Below are 21,706 nucleotides of genomic sequence, written 5' to 3' on the forward strand. Positions count from 1 at the left end.
ATATAAGGAAAAAAAATAAATATGAGAGAAACATAATGTGACCACCAGTTATAAAATGTTAGATTAACTGGAATAAAAATATTTAAATGTCCCACTGGTGATGAGACAGTGACTACATCACTTCAAATAATGACTAAGTGTATGCATATACATATATAAAAACTAATGCTGGGAGTGCCTGGGCGGCTTAGGCAGTGAAGCGTCTGCCTTTGGCTCAGCTCTTGATTCTGGTGTCCTGGGATCGAGTCCTGTGTCTGGGTCCTTGCTCAGCGGGGAGTCTGCTTCTCCCCTAGCTTGCCATTCCCCCAGCTTGTGCTTACTCTCTCCGTCTCCCTTCCTCTCTCTCTCTCTGTCAAATAAGTAAATAAATAATCTCAAAAAAAAAAAAAAACCCAACTAACTAATGTTTAAATTCCATATAAAATAGAATTGCATAACCCAAGAATGTAAGAGAGCATAAGTGATTAATCACCAGGGGCTAGGTTTCTGTACGTGTTTACTACTTAGATGACAATCATCAAAATTATTTCACCATGATTTTTTTTAAAGATTTTATTTATTTATTTGATACACAGAGAGAGAACCACAAGTAGTCAGAGATGCAGGCAGAGAGAGAAGGGGAAGCAGGCTCTCCAATGAGCAGAGAGCCCGATGCAGGACTCTATCCCAGGACCCTGAGATCATGACCTGAGCTGAAGGCAGAGGCTTAACCCACTGAGCCATCCAGGCGCCCTTCACCATGATATTTTAATGAAATGTCCATTAAGACAAAATTCCCTTCAAAGATCATCCAAATGTGATGGGTACAGAAGTGCTGTTACTGATGTTTATACGCTCCAGGAAATAAAAATCAATTTTAACATATAACAACCTCATTTACTATACAAAAGAAAGAAAGAAAGAAAGAAAGAAAGAAAGAAAGAAAGAAAGAAAGAAAGAAAGAAAGAAAGAAAAGGAAAGAAAGAAAGAAAGAAAAAAGAAAAGAAAAGAAAGGAAAGGAAAGGAAAGGAAAAGAAAAGAAAAGAAAAGTCTCAGGGCACCTGGCTGGCACAGTCTGTTTAGTGTCCCAGTCTTGATTTCGGCTCAGGTCATGATCTCAGGGTTGTGGGATCGAGCCACTTTATGTGCTCTGCACAGAATCTGTTGGAATCTCTCTCCCTCTCCATCTGCCCCTTCTCCACCACCCCAAGCATTTTCTCTCTCTCCCTCTCTCAAAGAAAGAAATAAATCTTAAGAAAAAAAAAAGAAGACTTACCTCAACTCTGCAACGATGTCTTTGTGGAAGGCCTTTAGCAGAAGAGATATTCTATTCTCCGAATTTTCCTCTAGCAAAAATGAGAAGAATGTTTCCAAAACCTGTTCCATGAAATCCAGTATGCTTCTCGGAGGAAGGACTATTCTCTCACCATTTTCTGACTGTGTCCTGTTCAAGGTGAGCTTAATGAAATTCATTATGTGAAGGTCACTATCACTTGAATTTGAGGCTGCCTCTGGAGACTTCCCAGTTAAATTACTGATTGAATTAATTAGGAAACGTTCAAAAAGGAATTGAACAAGTGAGAAATTAGTTAGCTGTTCTTGGCTTAGCAATTGCGTAAGATGGGCAACATCAGAATTACCTTCCCTAGAAATGGTTTTAAGAAGCCCCCAAAAGGCAGCAATATCCTTGGTCAAAAAAGCTAGATCATCAGTTGAGCTCTCATCGGCCATAAGCAAAAATAATGTTTGAATCATCCCAGAATCATCTTCCTTTGCCCGTTCACGAAGCCGGTTTTTTATGACCAGCAGAAAATCTTCAATGACTTCTGATATCCTCAAGGACGATGAGCCCAGACTTTCGAAAAAATGGGCAAGTTGCAAAGTTACATTTTGAAGAGTCTCTGAATTAAGCATCTGAATTTCTTTGATGATTTCAGAAAGCCGGGGTTTGATAGGAAAGTTGTGGCTTAGATTGGCCATGATTTCTTCAAGCTCGATCCCTAGATCCTCAAAGTAAGAAGAGTTGAAAGTTTTTTCTCTTTTTTTAGTAAAACTCGATGGTGCTTCTAAACTACTGCCTGTCAGGTTCGCATCTAGAAATGTCTCAAATGGAGGGTCTAGAGAATGGGTACTCTTTTCTAGGTGCTGATCCCTAGAAGGCAACTTCATGATCTTTTCAAAATTTAAGGAAATCTTATTTTGAGCAGATGCCTCTGTGCCTTCACTGATGTTAAGGATCTTGTTTAAACTAGCTAGTGTATCAAGAATGTGTTCATCTAATGGAATTTTTGTAAAGTTGACATTTTTAAATTTTGCTATGATTTGTGAAACAATTTGCCTTATGGGGCCACTGGGACAAAGTTCAGAGATGCTACTGTTGCTTTGATTTTCAAAAGATGGGACAAATGGTAACACTTTATGCCAAAATTCCTGCATGGTCTTCACAAGCGAAATTTTAACATGGAAGACTTCTGAAAGCTCCAGAAGAATGGAATTCCAGTCCACTAGTTCACGAATTACACAGACCATCTTCCTCGTAATCGCCTTCTGTGAACCTTCGTCCAAACATTGTAAACCTTCACCTGGGGGAGAGACATGGAGGTAGTCGAGCAGGCTGGCCACTTTGGTATAAAAGGAAGATGACATGAGCTCTTGGGATTTACAGCCTTCTAACTTCGGATTCTGCTGAAACCCAGAAGTTGTGTGATTCCAGCACCAAACCACAGGAAGGCAAATGAAAGCCTCAGAAAGAATTCCTGGTTTCTCCGCTATTAATTCAATTGTGTCCAAAAGAGTTTTTATCACGTTAGCAAAGTCTTCTTTGGTGACATTGGAAATGCTTATGCCATGAAGGAGCGTGAAGTTATAGACATCCTTGAGGAGTTCTGTGATGTTTTTGTCAACTCCCCTCTGCAGGAGCCTTACAGCATGAGGAAGCATGTAGTACACATCTACCACGACATTCACATCGTCCTTAGGGAACAAGCGTGAGAACTTTAGCAGATGATTGACATTCCAAGAATGTGAGCTGTCTACAAATTTCTCCACCAAGCCTACAAGCAGGTTGGTCCCCAGATTGTGGGTACCTAAGCTACTGATATTCTTAAAGAAATCTGTTAGGCTTTCGCTAATTTGTTCAAGTTGGTCAACCAGCAGGTCTATGTCTGTCTTCTTGAGAGTGTGCAGGAGAGATGCTACCTTCTTGAAAACTTGAATATCACCCAGATCTTGTGGAACATTGTGAAGAACTGAGGGAGCCAGGGAGTTGAACACATCCCGAATCAGTTGGATGGTAAGACCTACAGCGTTCATGATTTTGTGGGACATTACTGGTGGTGGATTTTGGAGATCATGAGACAGGTTGAAGAGAAGGTAGCTGGCTAGATGATAAAATGAACGGCCTAACCTGTTGACATCCTTTTCTTTTGAACTGATAGCAAATAGGTTTAGATACTTTTCAGATGTAGAAGAGGAGTCATTTTCTAGGAGGTGAGTGGAAATACCTTTCATAAGTTTCTGAATTTCCTTCCCCAGAGCTACTAAATGCCACCAAAGATGTGTAAACTGGCTAGGTATGTCATCGGACAACTCTAGGGGTCTTAGAATTAATTCAGTAAGATGCGTCCAGTTGGATTGAGATACAAAATCAAAGCCTCTCGTCAGGTTGTTGATAATCATCCTTACTTGGTTTGTGGAATCATTGAAAAGGGTTAGCAAGATCTCAAATTTGGGTACCTTTTCCCTTTCAAAGACTTCGGTGAGTATGGCATTCAGAAAGTTGGTTATATTTTTCAATACAATATTCACACAGTTTGTATCTGACTTATTCATTGTGCAGTGAGGTCCCTTTATACTGAGAATCCAAGTAGCAAGTTTCAGTGTAGAATTAATTTTGTCTCCCACATCTCTGAAACTCCTCCGGTTACCCTGAGGATAGTTGTGTGCAACGCTGGAGTTGTATATCACGTACAGATGGTTCGTGATGTCTATCCATGTAACACATCCCTTCAGTTTGCTAATCGTGTCCTCGGAGGAAAATGTGGAATTTAACATGGCCAGAATACGTAATGTCTTCTGTGACATGTTTACGTATAAACCATCTTCCAAAATAAACTCGGTAACATTTTGGAAAATCCCAGCACAGGACAATAAGTCTTGGTCATGTGACACATTTCGAAGCAATAACATTGTTTCTCTTAACTCCGTGATGATACTGTCCAGCCTCACTCCATAATTTGTAATGTTATTTGTAAGAAAGTGATTTATCAGTTGTACCTTTCTGTCGATGTATGCTGAGGTGTTGCTCAATTCCATGAAAACGTCAAGCAGAGAATAGAAAAACTCTCTGCTTGCATTTGTGTTTAATGGAAATGTGTTTAGCTGATGCAGGGCAGTTTCCATGGTAAGAAGGGACTTCCTTACCTGCTCGGGGCTAAGTGACTTTACCCTAACTAATGCATCACCTAATACTACCCAGAGGTCTCTGAGAGCCAAAAAATCATCCCAATCATGAAAGCCTTCAGCTTGAGTTACATTTTTAAACAAATCCAATATGAGTCTGGCAGGACGATGGGTGGGAAACATTCCCGGACAGCTTCCAGAAATTCTCACATCACTTTCCAATTCATCCAGAAGCTGAGTGAGACCAACATGGAGAGGAGTGAAAACATTCATGTCAAGCTGGAAGAGATGAGATACGCCTCTCCAGATTTCAGTCCACATCTGAAGCCATGAGACTGTACAGTGGACAGCCATGAACTCATTGAACGTCCTGCCGTCTGCTGAGAGGTTGGAAAGAATTTGTATCCATGGAAGAATAAATAAAGACCCTCTATCTTTTGAGTAGTTCACAGAAAAGATGTTCTTATCATCCAAGGCAAAGCATTCATTGCCCAATGGGGCTTTGACTGATTCGTTGAAGAGTTGGCTCATGTATTGAAAGAAGGAAATACGGAAATCTTTGTCTACGAGGAGCAGCTGTTTGAGGCCTGTCAAAGTAGCAGGAATCACTTCCAGTTCTGGGCCCTCAATAGACATCAGGGATTGGGCCTGAAGCTCCAAGTAGTTAAAAATTGAAAGCAACTGCTGACAATGAGACCCCTCAGAAAGTCCCTCAAGAACTCCTGTTGTCTCATACAAAAATTCAAATGCTTTACTGACGTTTTGAAAATCAAATTGCTTTATGATATCCAAGATGCGCTCTGAGGTTTGTGCAAGGAAAGATAGCAAAGCCTCTGTACTTGGAATGCTCAAGAGTTTATAAATATATTCAAAACATGAAGCATAAATCTTCAGAAGCAAAGCTGAATCATTGTCCTGGAAGATGTCTAGATATATCTTAGTCAAGACCGTGTCCACGGCTCGTCTTTCGGGCTCAGAAAGGGCTGAGAAAAGTTCAGACGCATTCCTTATAGCGTAGACTGTGTCTAGAGCTTCAAAGACTTGTCCTTCCTTCAGAAATCCGAGCTCATAGAGACTGCTTATCACAGTTTCACTCAAATGTACAAAGTCCATTTCCATAGCTTGCGATTGCAGCCAGTCTGACTGGAACAACTGGGAAAAGTTAAGGCTCTTGATAAGGACCCTCTCATCTTCTGGGACAGAAAAATTAAGAAGTGTAGACACGGTTTCCAGCCTGACTCTTTCTTCTTTTGAAATGCCATACATCCACAATTCCAGGAGCTTGGGATCAATTTCAAAAAGTACTAATTCCATGAACCTCAAAATATTATCTGATTCGTTCTTTATCCAGAGACTTTCAAGAATTCCTATTTTGTCAATCACCGCTTTGCCAAATTCCAAAAGTTTCTGAGTAGCAATAGCAGATGTGTCGCTCTCTAAACTTCTTGAATGGTTGACCCACAAGTGGCTTGTGTTCAGAAGAGTCTCACTGAGAGATGGGAGGTCATGGAATTTGGGCACGCTGGGCGAGTCAAAAGCATCAGGCAATAATTCCTCCAAAAATCTCACAAAAGATAAAAAAAAGTTTATTTCCTCATCCTCGAGGGAATGCAACTTCTTTTCCATCATGAGAAGTTCCTTTGTGGAATTCAAGACTCTACAATATTAATGGAATTGTCTTAGTATCCAAATAAATAGATAAATAAATTCAAGACAAATTCAATGTATCAAATTTTCAAAGTAATACATGTATTTAGAGGAAAACATAAATGGACTGTTTGCTACACAGTACATTTCACAACTGGAATTGAATTGTTGTGAGTATTCCAAAGTAGAAAGTTACAATGCAGATGCCTATATGTAGCTTAAAATCTGCCTCCTGCACCAAAAACAATGCATTTTAAATTATTTTATTCCATGATTTCATATGAAGGATCATTAAAGGTAAGTTTGCTACATATGCCAGAAGAATCTGAGGATTTGATTCCTTGTTGTGTCTCAGAATGTCTTGGCTAGAGCAGGAAGAGGGGTATAGGGAGAGGGAGAAGCAGACACCCCGCTGAGCAGAGAGCCCAATGTGGGGCTCCATCCCAGGACCCTGAGATCATGACCTGAGCGGAAGGCAGATGCTTAACTGACTGAGCCCCTCAAGTGCCCAGAAACTCATGATTTTAGATAGTGTACTTTCTCTCCAGGTGACTACTTGTAAAATGCACACAGTTCTCAAAAGAGCACCTCAGGGGTTCCGACAAGTCCACACCCATAATGGAGGTCCATACGTGGAGAAGTCTACTAACTTCCACTAACTCGGGAGTCACCAGTCCACTCTTTAAATCCTTGGGGCCCTATGTGCTTGAGTTTAGAAAGACAACAAGAGCGGGGGAGGCACCTGGGTGGCTCTGTCGGTTGAGAGTCTGACTCTTGATTTTGTCCCTGGTCACATCTCAGGGTCGTGAGACCAAGCCCCACGTGGGGCTCCACACTCACCCTGGAGTCTGCCAGAGAGTCTCTCTCTCCTTCTCCCTCTGCCCCTCTCCCGCTCATGCTCGCTCTCTTGCTCTAAGTAAAAAGAAGTAAAATATTTTTAAAAATGTAAAAAGATGACATGGTTCATGTATCAGGTATGTATTAATGCCCCCTCCACCTGTGGGGACTGGGGCAGACCCCCAACTCATGAACACTCCCGGCAGTGAGACCTGAGATGGCTGCACTGTGTTGGGGTCTCTGTGGAAGGAGCTGTGAGGCCCCCGTAAGAAAAGCCTTCATGTCCAGACTTCGAAAGACACATTGAAAAATTGTGGATAAGGATTTTGACCGGTATTGGCTACTAATACCTTCAAGGCTGATTTCCTTCCTAAACCTATTTCACTCTATAATCCTGTCGGCTAAGGCACAGTCTTGAGACAGGACAGACACAAAAGAGATGAAATGATGAATGTTGCTTTCTCCCATCTAATAGCTGGGATCTGGGAGCAGAAGGTACAGTCTTCATTTAGTTTACTTTCTTTCTTTTAAGATTTTATTTATTTAAGCAAGAGAGAGAGAGAAAGCACACGCTCAAGGGAGGGGCACGCCATCATTTAATTTACTCTTATTTGCAAGAGAGTAGCGACTTTGAACCAGGGAACACTGAGAACATTCTCCAAGGAACTTCTCCAGCAAGAACGAGAAAGCTGTGCTATTAGGAATTCCGTACGGATCTTGTTCAAGTCCAGCCTTGCATAGAAATACATGCACAGCTGGGGCACCTGGGTGGCTCAGTGGGTTAAGCCTCTGCCTTCAGCTCAGGTCATGATCTCAGGGTCCTGGGATGGAGCCCTGTGTTGGGCTCTCAGCTGTGGGGAGCCTGCTTCCCACTCTGCTCCTCCTCCCACTCGTTTTCTCAATCTCCTCTCTCTCTCAAGTAAATAAAATTTAAAAAAAAAAAAAAAAGAGCAGTGTGAGCAAGGGCTGCAGTAGAAGTGGTGGTAGAAGTACGGCTCTGTGTTGTTACATCACTTTACAGTTTATAAGGCACTTTTCTAAATACAGTTGTAGTTTGCTCCTACAGAAGCCTGTTGGGATATACACCAGTATCTCCAAGTCACAGAAAAAGAAATATTTCAAATATATATATATGTATATATACATATACATATATATACATATACATATATATACATATATACACATATATAAATAAATATATAAATATACATATATAAATTTTAATACATAGGAATTTAATATATATACAATTTTAATATATAGAAAATTTTCTATAATATATAGAAATACAATTTTAATATATAGAATTTTTTTTTTTTTAATGAGCAGATTCAGGCAGCTATTATATGGCTGGAACAGGACATGGCCCAGAGTTTTTCTTTTGCCAAATAGCTTTTGGAACTTTGGTGTGCACCAGAACCACGGGAAGAATTCCTTAAATCTACAGAAAGCCTGGTCCTCCACACAGCCAAGGTTTAGCATTTAGGCAGGCTCCAGGAATTTGTATTCTTAACAAACTTCACAGATAAATTTGATCCGTTCCCAAATGTAAAAGCTATGTCCTAACACAAAGCTTCTGTCAACACACCCCACAAGCAATAAATAAAGTGTCCTTTAAACCACATACAGGGGACCTGCATGGCCCAGTCGGTTACCCATCTAACTCTTGGTTTCTGCTCAGGTCATGATCTCAAGATCGTGGGACTGAGCCCCATGTCAGGCTCCGCGCTCACTGCAAAGTCTCCTTAAGGCTCTCTGTCCCTCTCCCTCCACCCTCCAACTCTCTGAAATAAATAAATAAATAAATATTAAACTACACGCGATATCCAGGGTGCCTGGCTGGCGCAGTCAGGGGAGCATACGACTCTGGATCTCAGGGTTGTGAGTTCAACCCGCATACTGGGTGTAGAGCTTGCCTTCAAAGATAATAATAAATAAATAAAGTGAGAAGTTCATCGATTAAAAAATTAAAGAAAGAAGCTGTGTACCATCTCCATAATTATACATGAGAATTTCTGTCTGAATGCATGAGCAGCATATAATCTGGCGATTTAGTTCCAAAGATCAGTTCTCTCCCAAAAGTCCCCAGAGCTCCCAGAATCTTTAGTCACGAATCCCGTGTCTAAAGTATGCAACTGGATGAGACTATAATCCAATTATTGCATTTTTGGAGCATCTATTATAAATCATGCTTTTAAAGGAAAATCTTAAAACTAACATTTGTGTTTCTTTTCAAAATCCATGGAAACAGGAGTCATAAATGCTATGGGGCAAATATTATCGAATGCCTAATATGAAATACTGCATCCACAGTCACATCATGAGTTCATATTTTAAAGCAAGTGTTTCCTGAGGTGCCTGGGTGGCTCAGTTGGTTAAACGTCCCACTCTTGATTTCGGCTCAGGTCATGATCTCAGGGTTGTGAGATCGAGCCCCACTGGGGGTTTCACGCAGGACATGGACTCTGCTTGAGATTCTCTCTCTCCCTCTCCCTTCCCCCCAAACCCCCGCTCACCCTGCCTCTCAAACTCTTTAAAAATAATAATAATTACATAAATAAATAAAGCAGGCATTTCCTATAAATAGGTTTTGCTTGTCTCAGATAATAGTTAAATCAAAACCTGGAAATTGAATTTTGAAAATTTACCTGGAGATGGAAGCAGCTGGAGACTTGAGTAAGTTACCCAAAAATGTGAAATAAGTATCAGTGATGGCTTCCCAATCTATGTTTTCTTCATGACAAGGAGATTCCTCAGAGAAACCTAAACAGAAAGGCATGTCATGTATTGATTTCAAGTTGGACACAACAGTCAAATCTACCAAAGTGAAGAATGCTTTAGTGTTCTTAATCTGGTTGAAAATAAAACAAAGAAGGATTAGAAATCCTTATGATTTGGCTTCTGCGTCTGGCCAAGTTCAACTACCACTGGCCATCAAGCAGTATAGACAGTGATCCACAGAAAACAGAAGGTAAATAAGGTGAAACCCATGATTATCCCATCTGTTGCCTTAAAGAAAGTATCCCAGGACTGACCCAGGAAGTAAACCAAGTGGAACTGGTAGGCACCTTGAGTAGATGGGATGAAGGTTGGAGTACAAAAGACTGCACAGACACGCAGAACAGACTCCAAGGAGAGAGCTGCACAGACAGAGCACTTGCTGATGCCTCCTTCAAGTGTTCAGCTGAGGGTAAATCAGTGCATGCTGGTGAAGAAACCCCCTGAGACCAGAGAAAGATCCACCCACAGTCACACTTGGTCCCACAGTCACACTTGGCTGGCTCCCTGGTTGCGGATGTTGCAAGTACACAGCAACTCTGACTGTCCATGCACAAGTCTCAGATAGAAACATGCTCTCTTTTCTTTAGATGCAAAATGGCTGGATTACACAGTGTCTGCATATATGAGTTTTGGAGATGCTGATGCTGTTTTTCAAAGTCGTCATCCTGTTTTACATTCCCACAACACCCTATGATGGCCCCAGTCCTTACGCATTCTTGCCAACATCTGGCACGACCTCTTAAACATGCGAGTCATTCTCGGGACGCTTGGGTGGCTCAGTCAGCTAAGAGTCGGACTGTTGGTTTCAGCTCAGGTTATGGTCTCAGGGTTGTGGGATCAAACCCCACGTGAAAAAGCCCCCCATGAAAAAATTAATTAATTAAAAAAAAATAAAGAGGTAGATGAGAAATAAGTAAGATGTGGATGATTAACAAACTTGACCTACTTATTATATATAATTACTACAGCCAACAAGGACAGAAGTGACATGGTTTTGAAGAACTCACACATTTACCAAAATGGACCATGTGCACCACAAACACATCTCAACAAATTCCAAAGACTGACCATTGAGAATGTTCTCTCATTAAAACAGATGAGAAATTTAGAGTCTTCTTTAAAAATCACTTGAAATGTCCTCAAATGTCAGTAAAAATTAAAAAATATCCTGAAATCATAATAAATATCAGGAAATTTTGAACAGAATGTTAACGAAGACTGTGACCTATCAAACTGTGTGCCCTATACTAGGGTTCTGCATAGAATAAATATTATAGCTTTAAAAGTATATTATTAGAAAAGAAAATTGGGGCATCTGGGTAGCTCAGTCATTAAGCATCTGCCTTCAGCTCAGGTAATGATCCCAGAATCCTGGGATCAAGCCCCGTGTCACATTCTCTTCTTGGGGATGTCTGGTTCTCCCTCTGCCCACTCCCCCTGCTTGTGCTTTCTCTCTTTCTCTCTCTCTCTCTCTCTCTGTCAGATAAATAAATAAAAACTTTTTTAAAAAGAAAAGAAGAAAATATGAAAATCAAGAAGCTAGAAAAAGAACATCAAACTGAATTTAGTAGAAGGAAGGGAGGACATAATACAGATTAAAAAAGAAAATTCATGAAACAGGAAACAAATCAGAAAATCTGTGAAAGAGGACACAAATTCACAGAACAGAGAATCAAGAAAACTCCGTTCTCGGACAAGCTCTATTTCCATAACAGAGCAAGCCTTGAGGCAGCATGATGTGCCCAGTGAGGATTGTCCAAATAGAAGGGAAGTTCACCGGCTCCGGAGAGAGACCTCCTACAACAGTGTCTCGGCTTTGATACTTGGAGCTCGGTGGTCTATATCAGAATTTAATCTCCACGAGCCTCAGTATTCCCAACTGAAAATCAAGTCAAAATGGAACCCAGCTCAAGGGTTGACATGGGGATTGGATGAAATAATTCATACAAAACACAACAAATGTTGTGACTGTCAATGTTATTGAGAATTCTGAACTCGGGCTTCTCACGGATGCCAAATGTCACTCTTGTCGCCTATGTTTCTGGAAATGGTCAGGAGCCAGCCAAGCTCTAGCACTGGAGGAACATGCAACCAAGGAGGCACGGCTGACAGCCCAGCTTTGCCGCCGCCAAGGGCAGAGCTCAGTGTGGCCCGCCTGCAGCCGAGGCAGAGACCCAATGGGCAGCTCGTGGGTTTGACACTGACCGCCACAGAGAAGGGTTTCTCTGGCAGCCTCTAAAAGCAGCGGTTGGAGTATGGAGAGTCCAGGAAAAGTTAAAAATGGAACTACACTACCATCCAGCAATTGCACTATGAGGTATTTGCCCAAAGGGTACAAAAGTACAGATTCAAAGGGACCCATGCACCCTGGGGTTGACAGCAGCATTGTCAACCAGAGCCAAACCATGGAAGCAGCCCAAGTGTCCATGGAGAGACGAATGGATGAAGACATGGTTCATATACACAAGGGAGTATCACTCTGCTGTCAAAAAGAATAAGATCCTGCCATTTGCAACAACACGGATGGAGCTAGAGCACATCGTGCTCATCGAGACACGTCAGCCAGAGAAAGACAAATACCATATGCTTTCAGTCATACGTGGAATTTAAGAAACAAAACTACTGAGCAAAGGGGGAAAAGAGAGAGAGAAACAAAGAAACAGACTCTTCATTGCAGGGAACACGTTGCTGGTCACGGCGGGCGGGGGAGGGGGGTCCTGGGGGGGATGGGGAAGCAGGTGGTTGGAGGAAGGAGGGCACCTGCCGGGACGAGCACCGGGTGACGCAGGGAAGTCCTGGGTCCCTGTATTGTACACCGGAGACTAATATTACACCGTATGCTAACTATCTGGAACTTAGATAAAAACTAATAAGCAAAAATGAAAACCCCAGCAGTTTGAGGAGGAAAGAAGGGAGTGAGATTCGGTGGCTGTGGCCACAGAGCAGGAACCCCGAGTCGAAGCAGAGGTGCTCCAAGGGCAAGCTAGTAACCCCCACGGGGCTGGAGCGCACACGGCCCAGCCAGAGCGATCGCGGTCCCCAGGGAGAGCTGGACCCAGACCACCAGCTCTCCCCTGGGACGAGTCAGAAACACAGGTCCCACCCTGCCAGCGTCTTCTCAGAAAGAGGGCCCTTGGGGCGAGGGACTGTCTGCCTGGGGGTCAGGCCATTGCAAATCTGTATAATTCATATTTGAGGGGATTTGGGGCTTTTGAAGATAGTACGGAAAGAGTGGAGCGGGCTCGACATGGGGGTGCTGCCCCGGGAGGGCGGGGTGAGTCTAACAGCACAGGAGTGACGAGGCCCCACAGGCAGCAGCTCTGGACTTCTCAGAGTCCGTCATGCCTGGTCCACCCCATCTGTGTTTATCAGCAAAACCAGGACAGGTCGAGAGGAAAAGAGGTCACTGGTAGAATGAGCAGCGACAACCAGTCAAGCCAGGGCCCTGGTCAGTCTCGCCGTAACACACGGTGACAATGCACAGTGGGCATCCCAGTGGCAAATCCTCGGCGAGCCTCTCCTCCGGCACCCTTCATAAATAGGGCGTCTCTCAGCAGCAACGTGGGGAAGGGGAAGCAGCGCCCAGTTTCCCACAGCGAAGACGGCTGACCTACCAGAGAGACCATTCTGGACACTTCCTTGCACATTCGCAGAATGGACCAGTTCACAGGTCTTCCTGATAAATCCGGTGAAGCCTTTCCAGTAGGGTGTTTCCTCCAGGGATGACTGAACTGTTCCTAGTGCGCGGAAGATCCTACAATCAGAGAAGCCAGAGAAAGCTCGCCTTTGGTCACGGTTTTCAGATCATGATAGATTCCTCTACAGGCCAACAGTCATGGGCACCTGGCAGTCACCTGCGTCAGAAATAAGAACCTTCTCGATGGTCTCCTTACTAGTATTTGATTAGTTACAAATGCCCCCACTCAATTTGAAGAGCAAAAGTGATGCATGGGAATATATGAAACATAAGACACAGCATGTCAAGAGAACAGAAAGAGGAAAATAGGACTTAATATAACTTACTATAACTTTGTAGCCAAGACTGTTGCAGAAGGTTAAGTCAATGGTAAACCTTTAAAGGGCTTGTTTAATATCTTATATTTTTACTTTTTTCAAAAGATTTTATTTATCTACCTGAGATTATTTATCTACCCCTAATATTTTGCATTTTTAAATGCTTTCCAATAGTACCAAATAGGTCAGTCTTTTTTTAAAGATTAAAAGAAAAACTATGCCTCCACCAGAAAGGATGAATACCCAACTTTTGTAGCAACATGGGCGGGACTAGAAGAGATTATGCTGAATGAACTAAGTCAAGCAGAGAGAGTCAATTATCATATGGTTTCACTTATTTGTGGGGCATAACAAATAGCATGGAGGACATGGGGAGTTAGAGAGGAGAAGGGAGTTGGGGGAAATTGGAAGGGGAGGTGAACCATGAGAGACTATGGACTCTGAAAAACAATCTGAAGGGTTTGAAGGGGTGGGAGAATAAGGTGGTGGTCATTAGAGAGGGCACGGATTGCATGGAGCACTGGGTGTGGTGCAAAAACAATGAATACTGTTACGCTGAAAAGAAATAAAAATTTTTAAAAAAAAAGAAAAATCATGCCTCCCCCCAGAAATAGAACATACTAGAAACAGAATATATACTAGAAATAGGCTATACAATGTGGATCCATGTTTCGGTAGATGGTTCCCAACTGTTCACCAGTTTCCCATCACACACAGACTCACACTGCTGCTGCAAGCTGGTCCTTACAGTCACCGGCAAGGTCGCGGTCCCCGAGTGAGGCGGCCGCTGCCAGCCACTGGGAGAGCCGCCTGCAGGAAAGGCCCACGTCCTCCAGCTGCGCTTCTACTTCCTGCCAGCCCAGAAGTCCTTCGAATCCTGAGTCTGCCACATCTGTCCGCCCAGTGACGACTTCTTGCAAAAGGCGATCCTTGACAGGGGAAGAGCACGTAAGGACAGGGTGGCCCCGGGAAGCAGCGCATGTCCCGACTCCCATACCAAGGGCTCTCTTGAACTGTGACTCCAAGACCGTGCCCTGCAGACCTGCTTTTGTAACCTGAAGGACCGTCCTGGACTTGCCTCTTTACCCCCAAATCAAGGCTGTGTCTGAAGGGACACAGGTGTGAAGCCCATCTGTGCTGTCTAGTCCCCCAGTCGCCCCACAGGACCCAGCCTTCTCGAAGTCATGCTCCTGTGATTCTGTTCCACAGTTAATAGCCCACATCCTCCAACCAAAAAAAAAACAACAACAACAACAATAAACACACACACACACACCAGAAGCGCAGGTGCTCCTTCCAGCCCAACCCTACCAGGCAGCATGAGAAAATAAGAAATGAAACACGCCATACAGAGGGGAAAAAATGAACAGCAGAAAAGGGAATAGTACTATCACTTCTAGTGCTCAGCGAGAAAAATATGGGTCGAAGGGGACATCATGAATTTTACTAACAAACAGCTCCCCACTCTCTCAAGCTCTCAGCAAGGGGCGGGGACATGGAGAAGCAGGGCTGGCCGCAGCTCTGTGCTCCAAGCTGGCCGATGCCTGAAGTTATGTGTCCAGCCTCTCGACGTCTGCAGCCAGGGATGGAGCGGACGGGGAGCCCGGAAATCAGGCGGGCGGGGAGGCGCGGTCTGAGAGTTTAGGGTGCTCTTGGGGAAGACCGCTGTCAAGGAGATTTGGGCCAGATGGGTGACGGGCAGCCTCCCGAGTGGGGCCGGAGGAGGGATGGAGCAGGGGTGGCTGGATTTCCATGGCGGGGGGAGGTGGGTGTCTAACCTGCAAAATCAGCCCACTGGCATCAGCGGACGAGATCAGAAGGCGGCTACTTACCGCGTCCTCCACTGACTGCAGTAGCTCGTTGAAAACGCTGCTCTTGGTGGAGTCGTGGGGACACGACAGTGCCCGGAGGCGCTCCCAGGCACCAGGGTTCCCACCACACCGGAGAGCCTCCTTCCCAGACAAGCTGGCATTTAGGCACCTGTCCATAGCCTTCTTCACCAAGACCTGAACAACGAAGGGGAGCAGGAGGGGGTGACTCAGAGAGGCTTGTGCTTGCCCCCCAAGGGCTAGAGAGCAACAACCAGACACCAGCAGCCTTCCGAATTCCAAAATTAAGACAAAGCTCTTCAAAAATTGTCCTCTTTGCTGGCACATGTTGCCAGCACAGCTCACAGCAGGGGCAAAACAGAAGAGAGCACGAGCGGCTTGAACGTTTTCTCAAACTCGTTGATTTGGAACCCTGTGCTGTGCTTTACCTGCTTCCACCGAAGGAACGCGTCCCTTTCTGGGTGCAGTTGCTCGGGTCCGCCCAGTGTGGAGCTGTTAGCCGGTCTCTCCGGGCACGTGAGCACTGCTGTAAGGTCGACAAACGGACGCATGACTATTTCCCCTCAAGCACACTACTCCCCACCCGCCTTCTCCACGAGGCCGCGACGAGCACAGGGAATTCAGAAAACCAGCAGCTCAGCAAACTGCACCTATTATCAGACATTTTATGATCTCCCTGAGAGAGGAAAACAGAAAAGTCATTGCACTGTCCTTTCATACGTCCTCAAGACGCGTGAGGACGGCATCAGGGGAGAGGAGAGCTTCACTCCAAAAGCGACATCCGTCCTCACTTCTTCCCTCTCCACCACGGAGAGGGAAGAGGCCCCCGCCCCACTCCCCAGCCTCCCCAGCCACCCTGCAGAGCATAAAATGCACCGTGACAACTGTGTCTGAGCCCAACAAAGGCATCAGGCAGTTTCAAGTCTGCTTTTCAATCAGTCTCATGTGGGCTCCTAGCGAGCCGGCAACAAGTAAGACCCAGCCAGTTTACCTTGGACAAAACGCAAATTCTGGGCTACCGCGTTCCTGAGCGCCCCAAGGAGCAGAAGCAGTCTCTTCAGGGCTGGCCACGGGGGCAGGTCTCGAAGGACATTCTCCAGCTGCTGCAGATGCAGTAATCTGAGGGCACAGGAAACTATTTTAAGAAGAGTGTCAGAATGCCGCACTCTGCGTGGTGGGCGCGGGACCCATCGAAGGTGAATTAACAGCAGCTATAAGAGTCTCCCAGGGCCAAGAAGGACTCCCGGCAGGACAGCTGGACACCTGCAGCCCCTGGGCAGGGAGTGGAGGGAAACAGAGGCCCCTGGTGCAGACACAGGCGCTCCCCAGCTGACCGCTGCAGAGACCACGCTCCCCGGGAAGGCAGGCAGTCACAGGGCTGGGGGAGTGGGGAACACTTGTCCAGCTGTCCCAGACAGCCAAAGCTCCCCCCCACCCCAGAGGCTCTCTGTTGCCCTAAGAGGGTGCCCGATTCAGGAAGAGGGAGGGAGCCACCCAGACGAGCAGCTGGAAAGACAGGGACTCTGCAGCGAGAGAAGCTGACACTGGAACAGAATGTTCGAGTGAAGAACCAGGTGGGGGTCACCCTGTGGGAGCAAGTGCCCAGCGGGAGAAGGCAGATCCTCGGGTATCCCTGCAAGCACAGGGAATCTCCTGCCCAGGAAGAGAAAGTGAGCTGGAAGGTGAGACCCAGGAGACGCTGTAGGGGCACCCGTGCAAGGTGCCCGAGGCTGGGCCAGCGATGGGTGGCACCCGGTCCTCATCTGGCCCTACCTGGCCCCGTGCCCACACCGGCACGCCTCTCCTGCATCTCATCACCCTGGTGCAGGAGGTCCAGGCAGGAACAGGCGCACCATGAGCACCCCCTGCCTCCGATGACATGTGTCCTCGGTCCCAAAGGAAGGCTTGGTGGGTCGTCCGGTTGGAAGTTGGGACTTGGAGGAGAGAAGGTGTGAGCATTCGGCAAGAACAGGGTAGAAGTAAGGAGCTGTGGTGTTCCGGCCAACAGTTTCCCACCAAGGGCAGTGTGGATGGTAGGAGGATCCAGGGGCGCCGCCGGCAAACGAGGACTAACCTCAAGACGGGCAGGCGGCGTCTAAAATCATGACGACAGCGAGCGCTCAGTGGGACACCCTGAGGGATGCCGGGAGGGGACGCGAGCCCAGGGGCCGAAGCAGGTGTGCACACAGAGGATGGCGCTGGGACCCGAGCCACGGCCGCCCCCACACCGAACGCAGGAAACAAGCTGCTGCGAAAACACGGGATTCACAAGACAAGACTGGATCGGGAGGGTCTGTGCCAGGGGACGTCGGAGGAGGAACCTCGGTGAGCCTGGGGGTGAATTGAGGAGAGAGAGGTGGATGCCGTGGGAGGCGTGAGACATGGGAGTCGTGAGAGACTGGGTAGCACTTGTGAGCTGCCACTAAGTGTGGGGTGTCCTCAACCCCGGGGTCTCCCTGCTGGCCATAACAAGGGAGGGGGTGGGTCCTTCCTTCCTTAGAGGGGAAGACATGAGGCCACTGGGGGGTTGGGGGGTGTCCCGCATGGAGCCAGCAGCAGACCAAGGGCTTCATAACTGGTAAGGGACTCGGGGGCCACCAAGAAAACCAAGAAATGCCATCAGCATGGGGAGGTGGAAACCCAGGGACCAGAGAAGTGCACGGGCCACAGACTTGCTTGTTACCCAGACGGCCAAGTGGAGGCCATCTGTATCCCCAAACAGAGGTGGGTGTGGGGAGAAAGGGAGGCTCCAGGGCCCCACGGCTGGCCGGGTGCACACAGTAGCTGTGGGAAGACCCCCCACCTTCCCATCCTGAGTGTGGGCGGAAAGAGAAGCCCGGGCCAGCCACACCTGGTCCTCCAAGGGAGTCTCTCACATCCCTGCTCCCTGGAGGATCTGAGATCCAGAGTGCCCCAGGGCTCTCTGTCGCCCGGGCAGAAGTGGCAGGGGCATGGGAGGTTTGTAAGGTCAGGAAGGTGACCTACTCTATCGCTAGCACCCAGGAGATCTCTAAGATAAAACAGGAAACTAGAACCTTCAAAAGCAAGATCCTCCTTCCTTACCAGGTTCCAGAAAACTCGAGGGAGTTGGAAATGTGTCCAGTTATGAACACACCTGTATGTACATCATGTGTGCCCTGAGAACACGCCCCGACCCCGTGCGATTCTAACGATGCAATTCTCTCTCGTGCTGTGTAACAGCAGGCGATCTGAGGCCCGTGGCTTGAAATGGCCCCTTCGGAGACAATACTGAGACATTCTCTGCTCGCTTCCAAGGAAAGCCTACACCTGAGGCATGTAATGGGGCCAAGTTCCTGCCAAGGGCAGGACCCGCTGAAAAAGACAGCTGAATACTGCAATAGAACCACCCGTCGGGAATCCATTCAGCTTATCTCAAAAATGAAGAGGGTCTACATTTCCCCATTTTTGAAGTGTTTCCAGACCTTCTGCAAACAATTCAATGGTGCAAAACTTCAAAACAACCATAAAAACAGTTTCTTCCATGCAAGTGCCTCCACAATGCTTTTGTTCATTTTAGATCTGAAATCCAGAAGGCTTACCCCCTTCTTGGATATGCTCTCCCACTGGGTTGTTGCCCTCCTCTGAACAGACACAGGGGGACGCCTGGGGTAGGGTGAGGGGTGTTCCAGTGGGTTATGTGTCTGCCCTTGGCTCAGGTCATGATCTCAGGGTCCTGGGTTCGAGTCCTGCATTAGGCTCTCTGCTCGCCGGGGATCCTGCCTCTCCCCCTGCTTGTGCTCCTGCTCTCATTCTCTCTCTCTCTCTCTCTCTCTCTCTCTCTCTCTCTCTGACAAACAAATGGGTAAAATCTTTAAAAAACAAATACAGACATGAGTTTGGGGCAAACGATTTGGGACGGTCCCCACGACACCATTCTGGAGTCATCTCCCAGCTACTGACTAGGAAGCCACTGTCTAGCTGTGGTCCTATGAATTCTCCTCTCGCTGTCTTATCACGCGTCCTTAACATTCAGGCTCACGAGCCTAACCAGTAATCAAACAGGAAAGCACGCCTTACATCTTGTGAGATGGGTGGCTGCCGGTGGGGCCATCTGCCGCCACGCTGTCACTCAGGAGGGGAAGCAGAGCCTGCAGAACCTTCACCACCTGCTGTGGCTCCTGCCCTTCCACAGTCGGACCTCGGAGAGCCTCCAGGCTGTGGGCGGCCCCAGCGAGCACCTGCTGGAGAACGCCAGGGAGCACCTGTACACGTAGAAAAGGAAACAGTGTTATGAACCATAACCAGTAGACAGGAGAGCGTGTGCATGGGATATAGTAACAGAGTCTTCTAGAGGATGGATGGCCCATGTTTACGATGTTGCCAGATTGAAAGGTCTGTCACGTGCCGTAGGTTTTAATTTCTACTCAGAAACTAAAGATTAGAAATGGCATCAACGGCTGCATGCAGCGTCTCCATTGGGCTCCCTTTTCTCTTCCCTTTGCCCCAGGGCCACGTGCAAAAGAGAAGGCGGGGGCACCTGGGGGGCTCGGTCAATGGAGCATCCGACTCTCGGTGTTGGTTCATGTCGTGATCTCGGGGTTGTGAGATCAGGCCCCATGTCGGGCTCCACACTCGCCCATGAAAGCAGGTAACAGCACCTTTCTCTGTTTCCCTTAAAATGGTTATGGTTTGAGTACGATGCTTCTCATCAAAGCCAGAGTGAAAGGATAGGCTGAGTGGTGCCCCCCACCTCTAGAGCCCCAGGGGACTGGACCCCTGCTTCCGAATGTCCTAGGTGGTCATCCAAGGAGCCCTGTGGAAACCCCGCATGCCAAAAACACACTATGGCTCTTGTCACGGCCACGTGTGTGTCTCAGAGTAAGACAGGCTTTCTGGGGACATGTGCGGTGAGGCCCCAGCGAGTCGAGGCCAGTGGACACACGCAGGAGAAGGGCACTTAGTGGGCAGGATGTGGGGCTCCCAGGGCTCGTCTCTGGAAAGGACAGCAAGGAAACAGGGAACAGAGTGCAGGGAAAGGGAACAGGTTCTCAGCTTTGTAGCTGCACAGAACCCTCGTCCAACACCAAAAAGAAACCAAATGCTATAAAAATCAATAAAATCAGAGTCTGAGAGATGGAGAGGAGAGAGATGGGTGCAGACACACTGAGTGGGTCTCTGCGGAGGGCACCTGCTTGGACGCTTGCAGCCAGTTGACTGCATGCACCAGGTAGTCTGTGGCCTCAGACCAGCGTGGGGGACAGTCTGCGGGGTGACCCTCCAGGACAGCTTCGTCCTCGAAAGTCCGGGACAAGATGGAACATACCATCTGCTCCAAAGCTGCTTCTGTGGGAATCTGCCAAAGAAAGGGAACATCGTTACAAGTCTGCTTTTTTCCAGAATGTTCCCCTCTGAGAATAATACCACAACCTTGGCAAAGGAAGAGCTCAGGGCTTTGCTTGACGGGAGACGGAACAGGCTGATAAAGGGTCGCTTGTGTGGTCAGTGGAGGGACACCTTCTGGAATGACCTGTTTCAGGATCGTCCGCAAGCAGCGGAAACAGCAGTTTCTCCGGGTCGAGGACATGGGATGAATCAAATACAGCTTTTTCAGTCTCTGGCCAAAAGCAGACAGCGGGCCAGCCCCGTTCACCTGGCACCGGGCACCCCCGAAGCAGCTTTGCCAGAAACATTTTCTCTTCCAGTTACCAAAGGTGGACAAAGTCAGGACAAGTCACACTGGACTTGTGGGTCAGAAACAGTTTGACATTTTGGACCCAAATCTCCCTTATTTCTGTACATGAACTTCTACACACAGTTCTTCTCCTGTAGCTCCGTAAAAATACTTGCATGTGTGTGGGAACGAGCCATGCTCCTGTTACGTGGATTCACAGTAACTGCACACCACGTTCCAGAACCTCTATGGATGGTGACAGCCAAAAGCCACTAATGTCCCACAGCCTCCCTTGAAGCTTCCTTCGGGACGCAGAGAAATGACACTCACTGGTGACTATCACAAAGCCACGGTATCCCTTGAGGGAAACATCCCTTCCCACAGGATTCACACGGTCCCTGAGGCATGGACACGGCTCAGTCAGGCTCCCTGCAATGGCCTCGTGACGGGTCATGCGGGAGAAAGGACATGGGGGTCCCACAGGGACATGAGCTGTGATGTATCAGTCTTCTCGGTGGGCAGTAGAGAATGGAAGCGGGAGAGATTCCTCTCTTCCAGGAGCAGCACATGCAAAGGCCCAGAG

At 47.0% G+C, this 21,706-nt stretch overlaps 1 protein-coding gene across 1 annotated transcript in view; it reads right to left on the reverse strand.

The window, feature by feature from the left end:
* ABCA13 (ATP binding cassette subfamily A member 13) overlaps window positions 1-21,706 on the reverse strand; it is a 320,534-nt gene that overhangs the window by 251,933 nt on the left and 46,895 nt on the right. The window contains exons 10-18 of the mRNA XM_059172525.1: window positions 20,641-20,805; window positions 19,530-19,714; window positions 16,483-16,610; window positions 15,920-16,017; window positions 15,495-15,668; window positions 14,386-14,591; window positions 13,263-13,402; window positions 9,516-9,630; window positions 1,256-6,037 (exon numbers count right to left, since the gene is read on the reverse strand). Coding sequence (XP_059028508.1) covers window positions 1,256-6,037; window positions 9,516-9,630; window positions 13,263-13,402; window positions 14,386-14,591; window positions 15,495-15,668; window positions 15,920-16,017; window positions 16,483-16,610; window positions 19,530-19,714; window positions 20,641-20,805 — 5,993 coding nt within the window. The remainder of the gene's footprint in view (window positions 1-1,255; window positions 6,038-9,515; window positions 9,631-13,262; window positions 13,403-14,385; window positions 14,592-15,494; window positions 15,669-15,919; window positions 16,018-16,482; window positions 16,611-19,529; window positions 19,715-20,640; window positions 20,806-21,706) is intronic.

This window comes from Mustela lutreola, chromosome 4 (genome assembly GCF_030435805.1).
Source record: "Mustela lutreola isolate mMusLut2 chromosome 4, mMusLut2.pri, whole genome shotgun sequence".
In the NCBI taxonomy this organism is placed as follows: Eukaryota; Metazoa; Chordata; class Mammalia; order Carnivora; family Mustelidae; genus Mustela; species Mustela lutreola.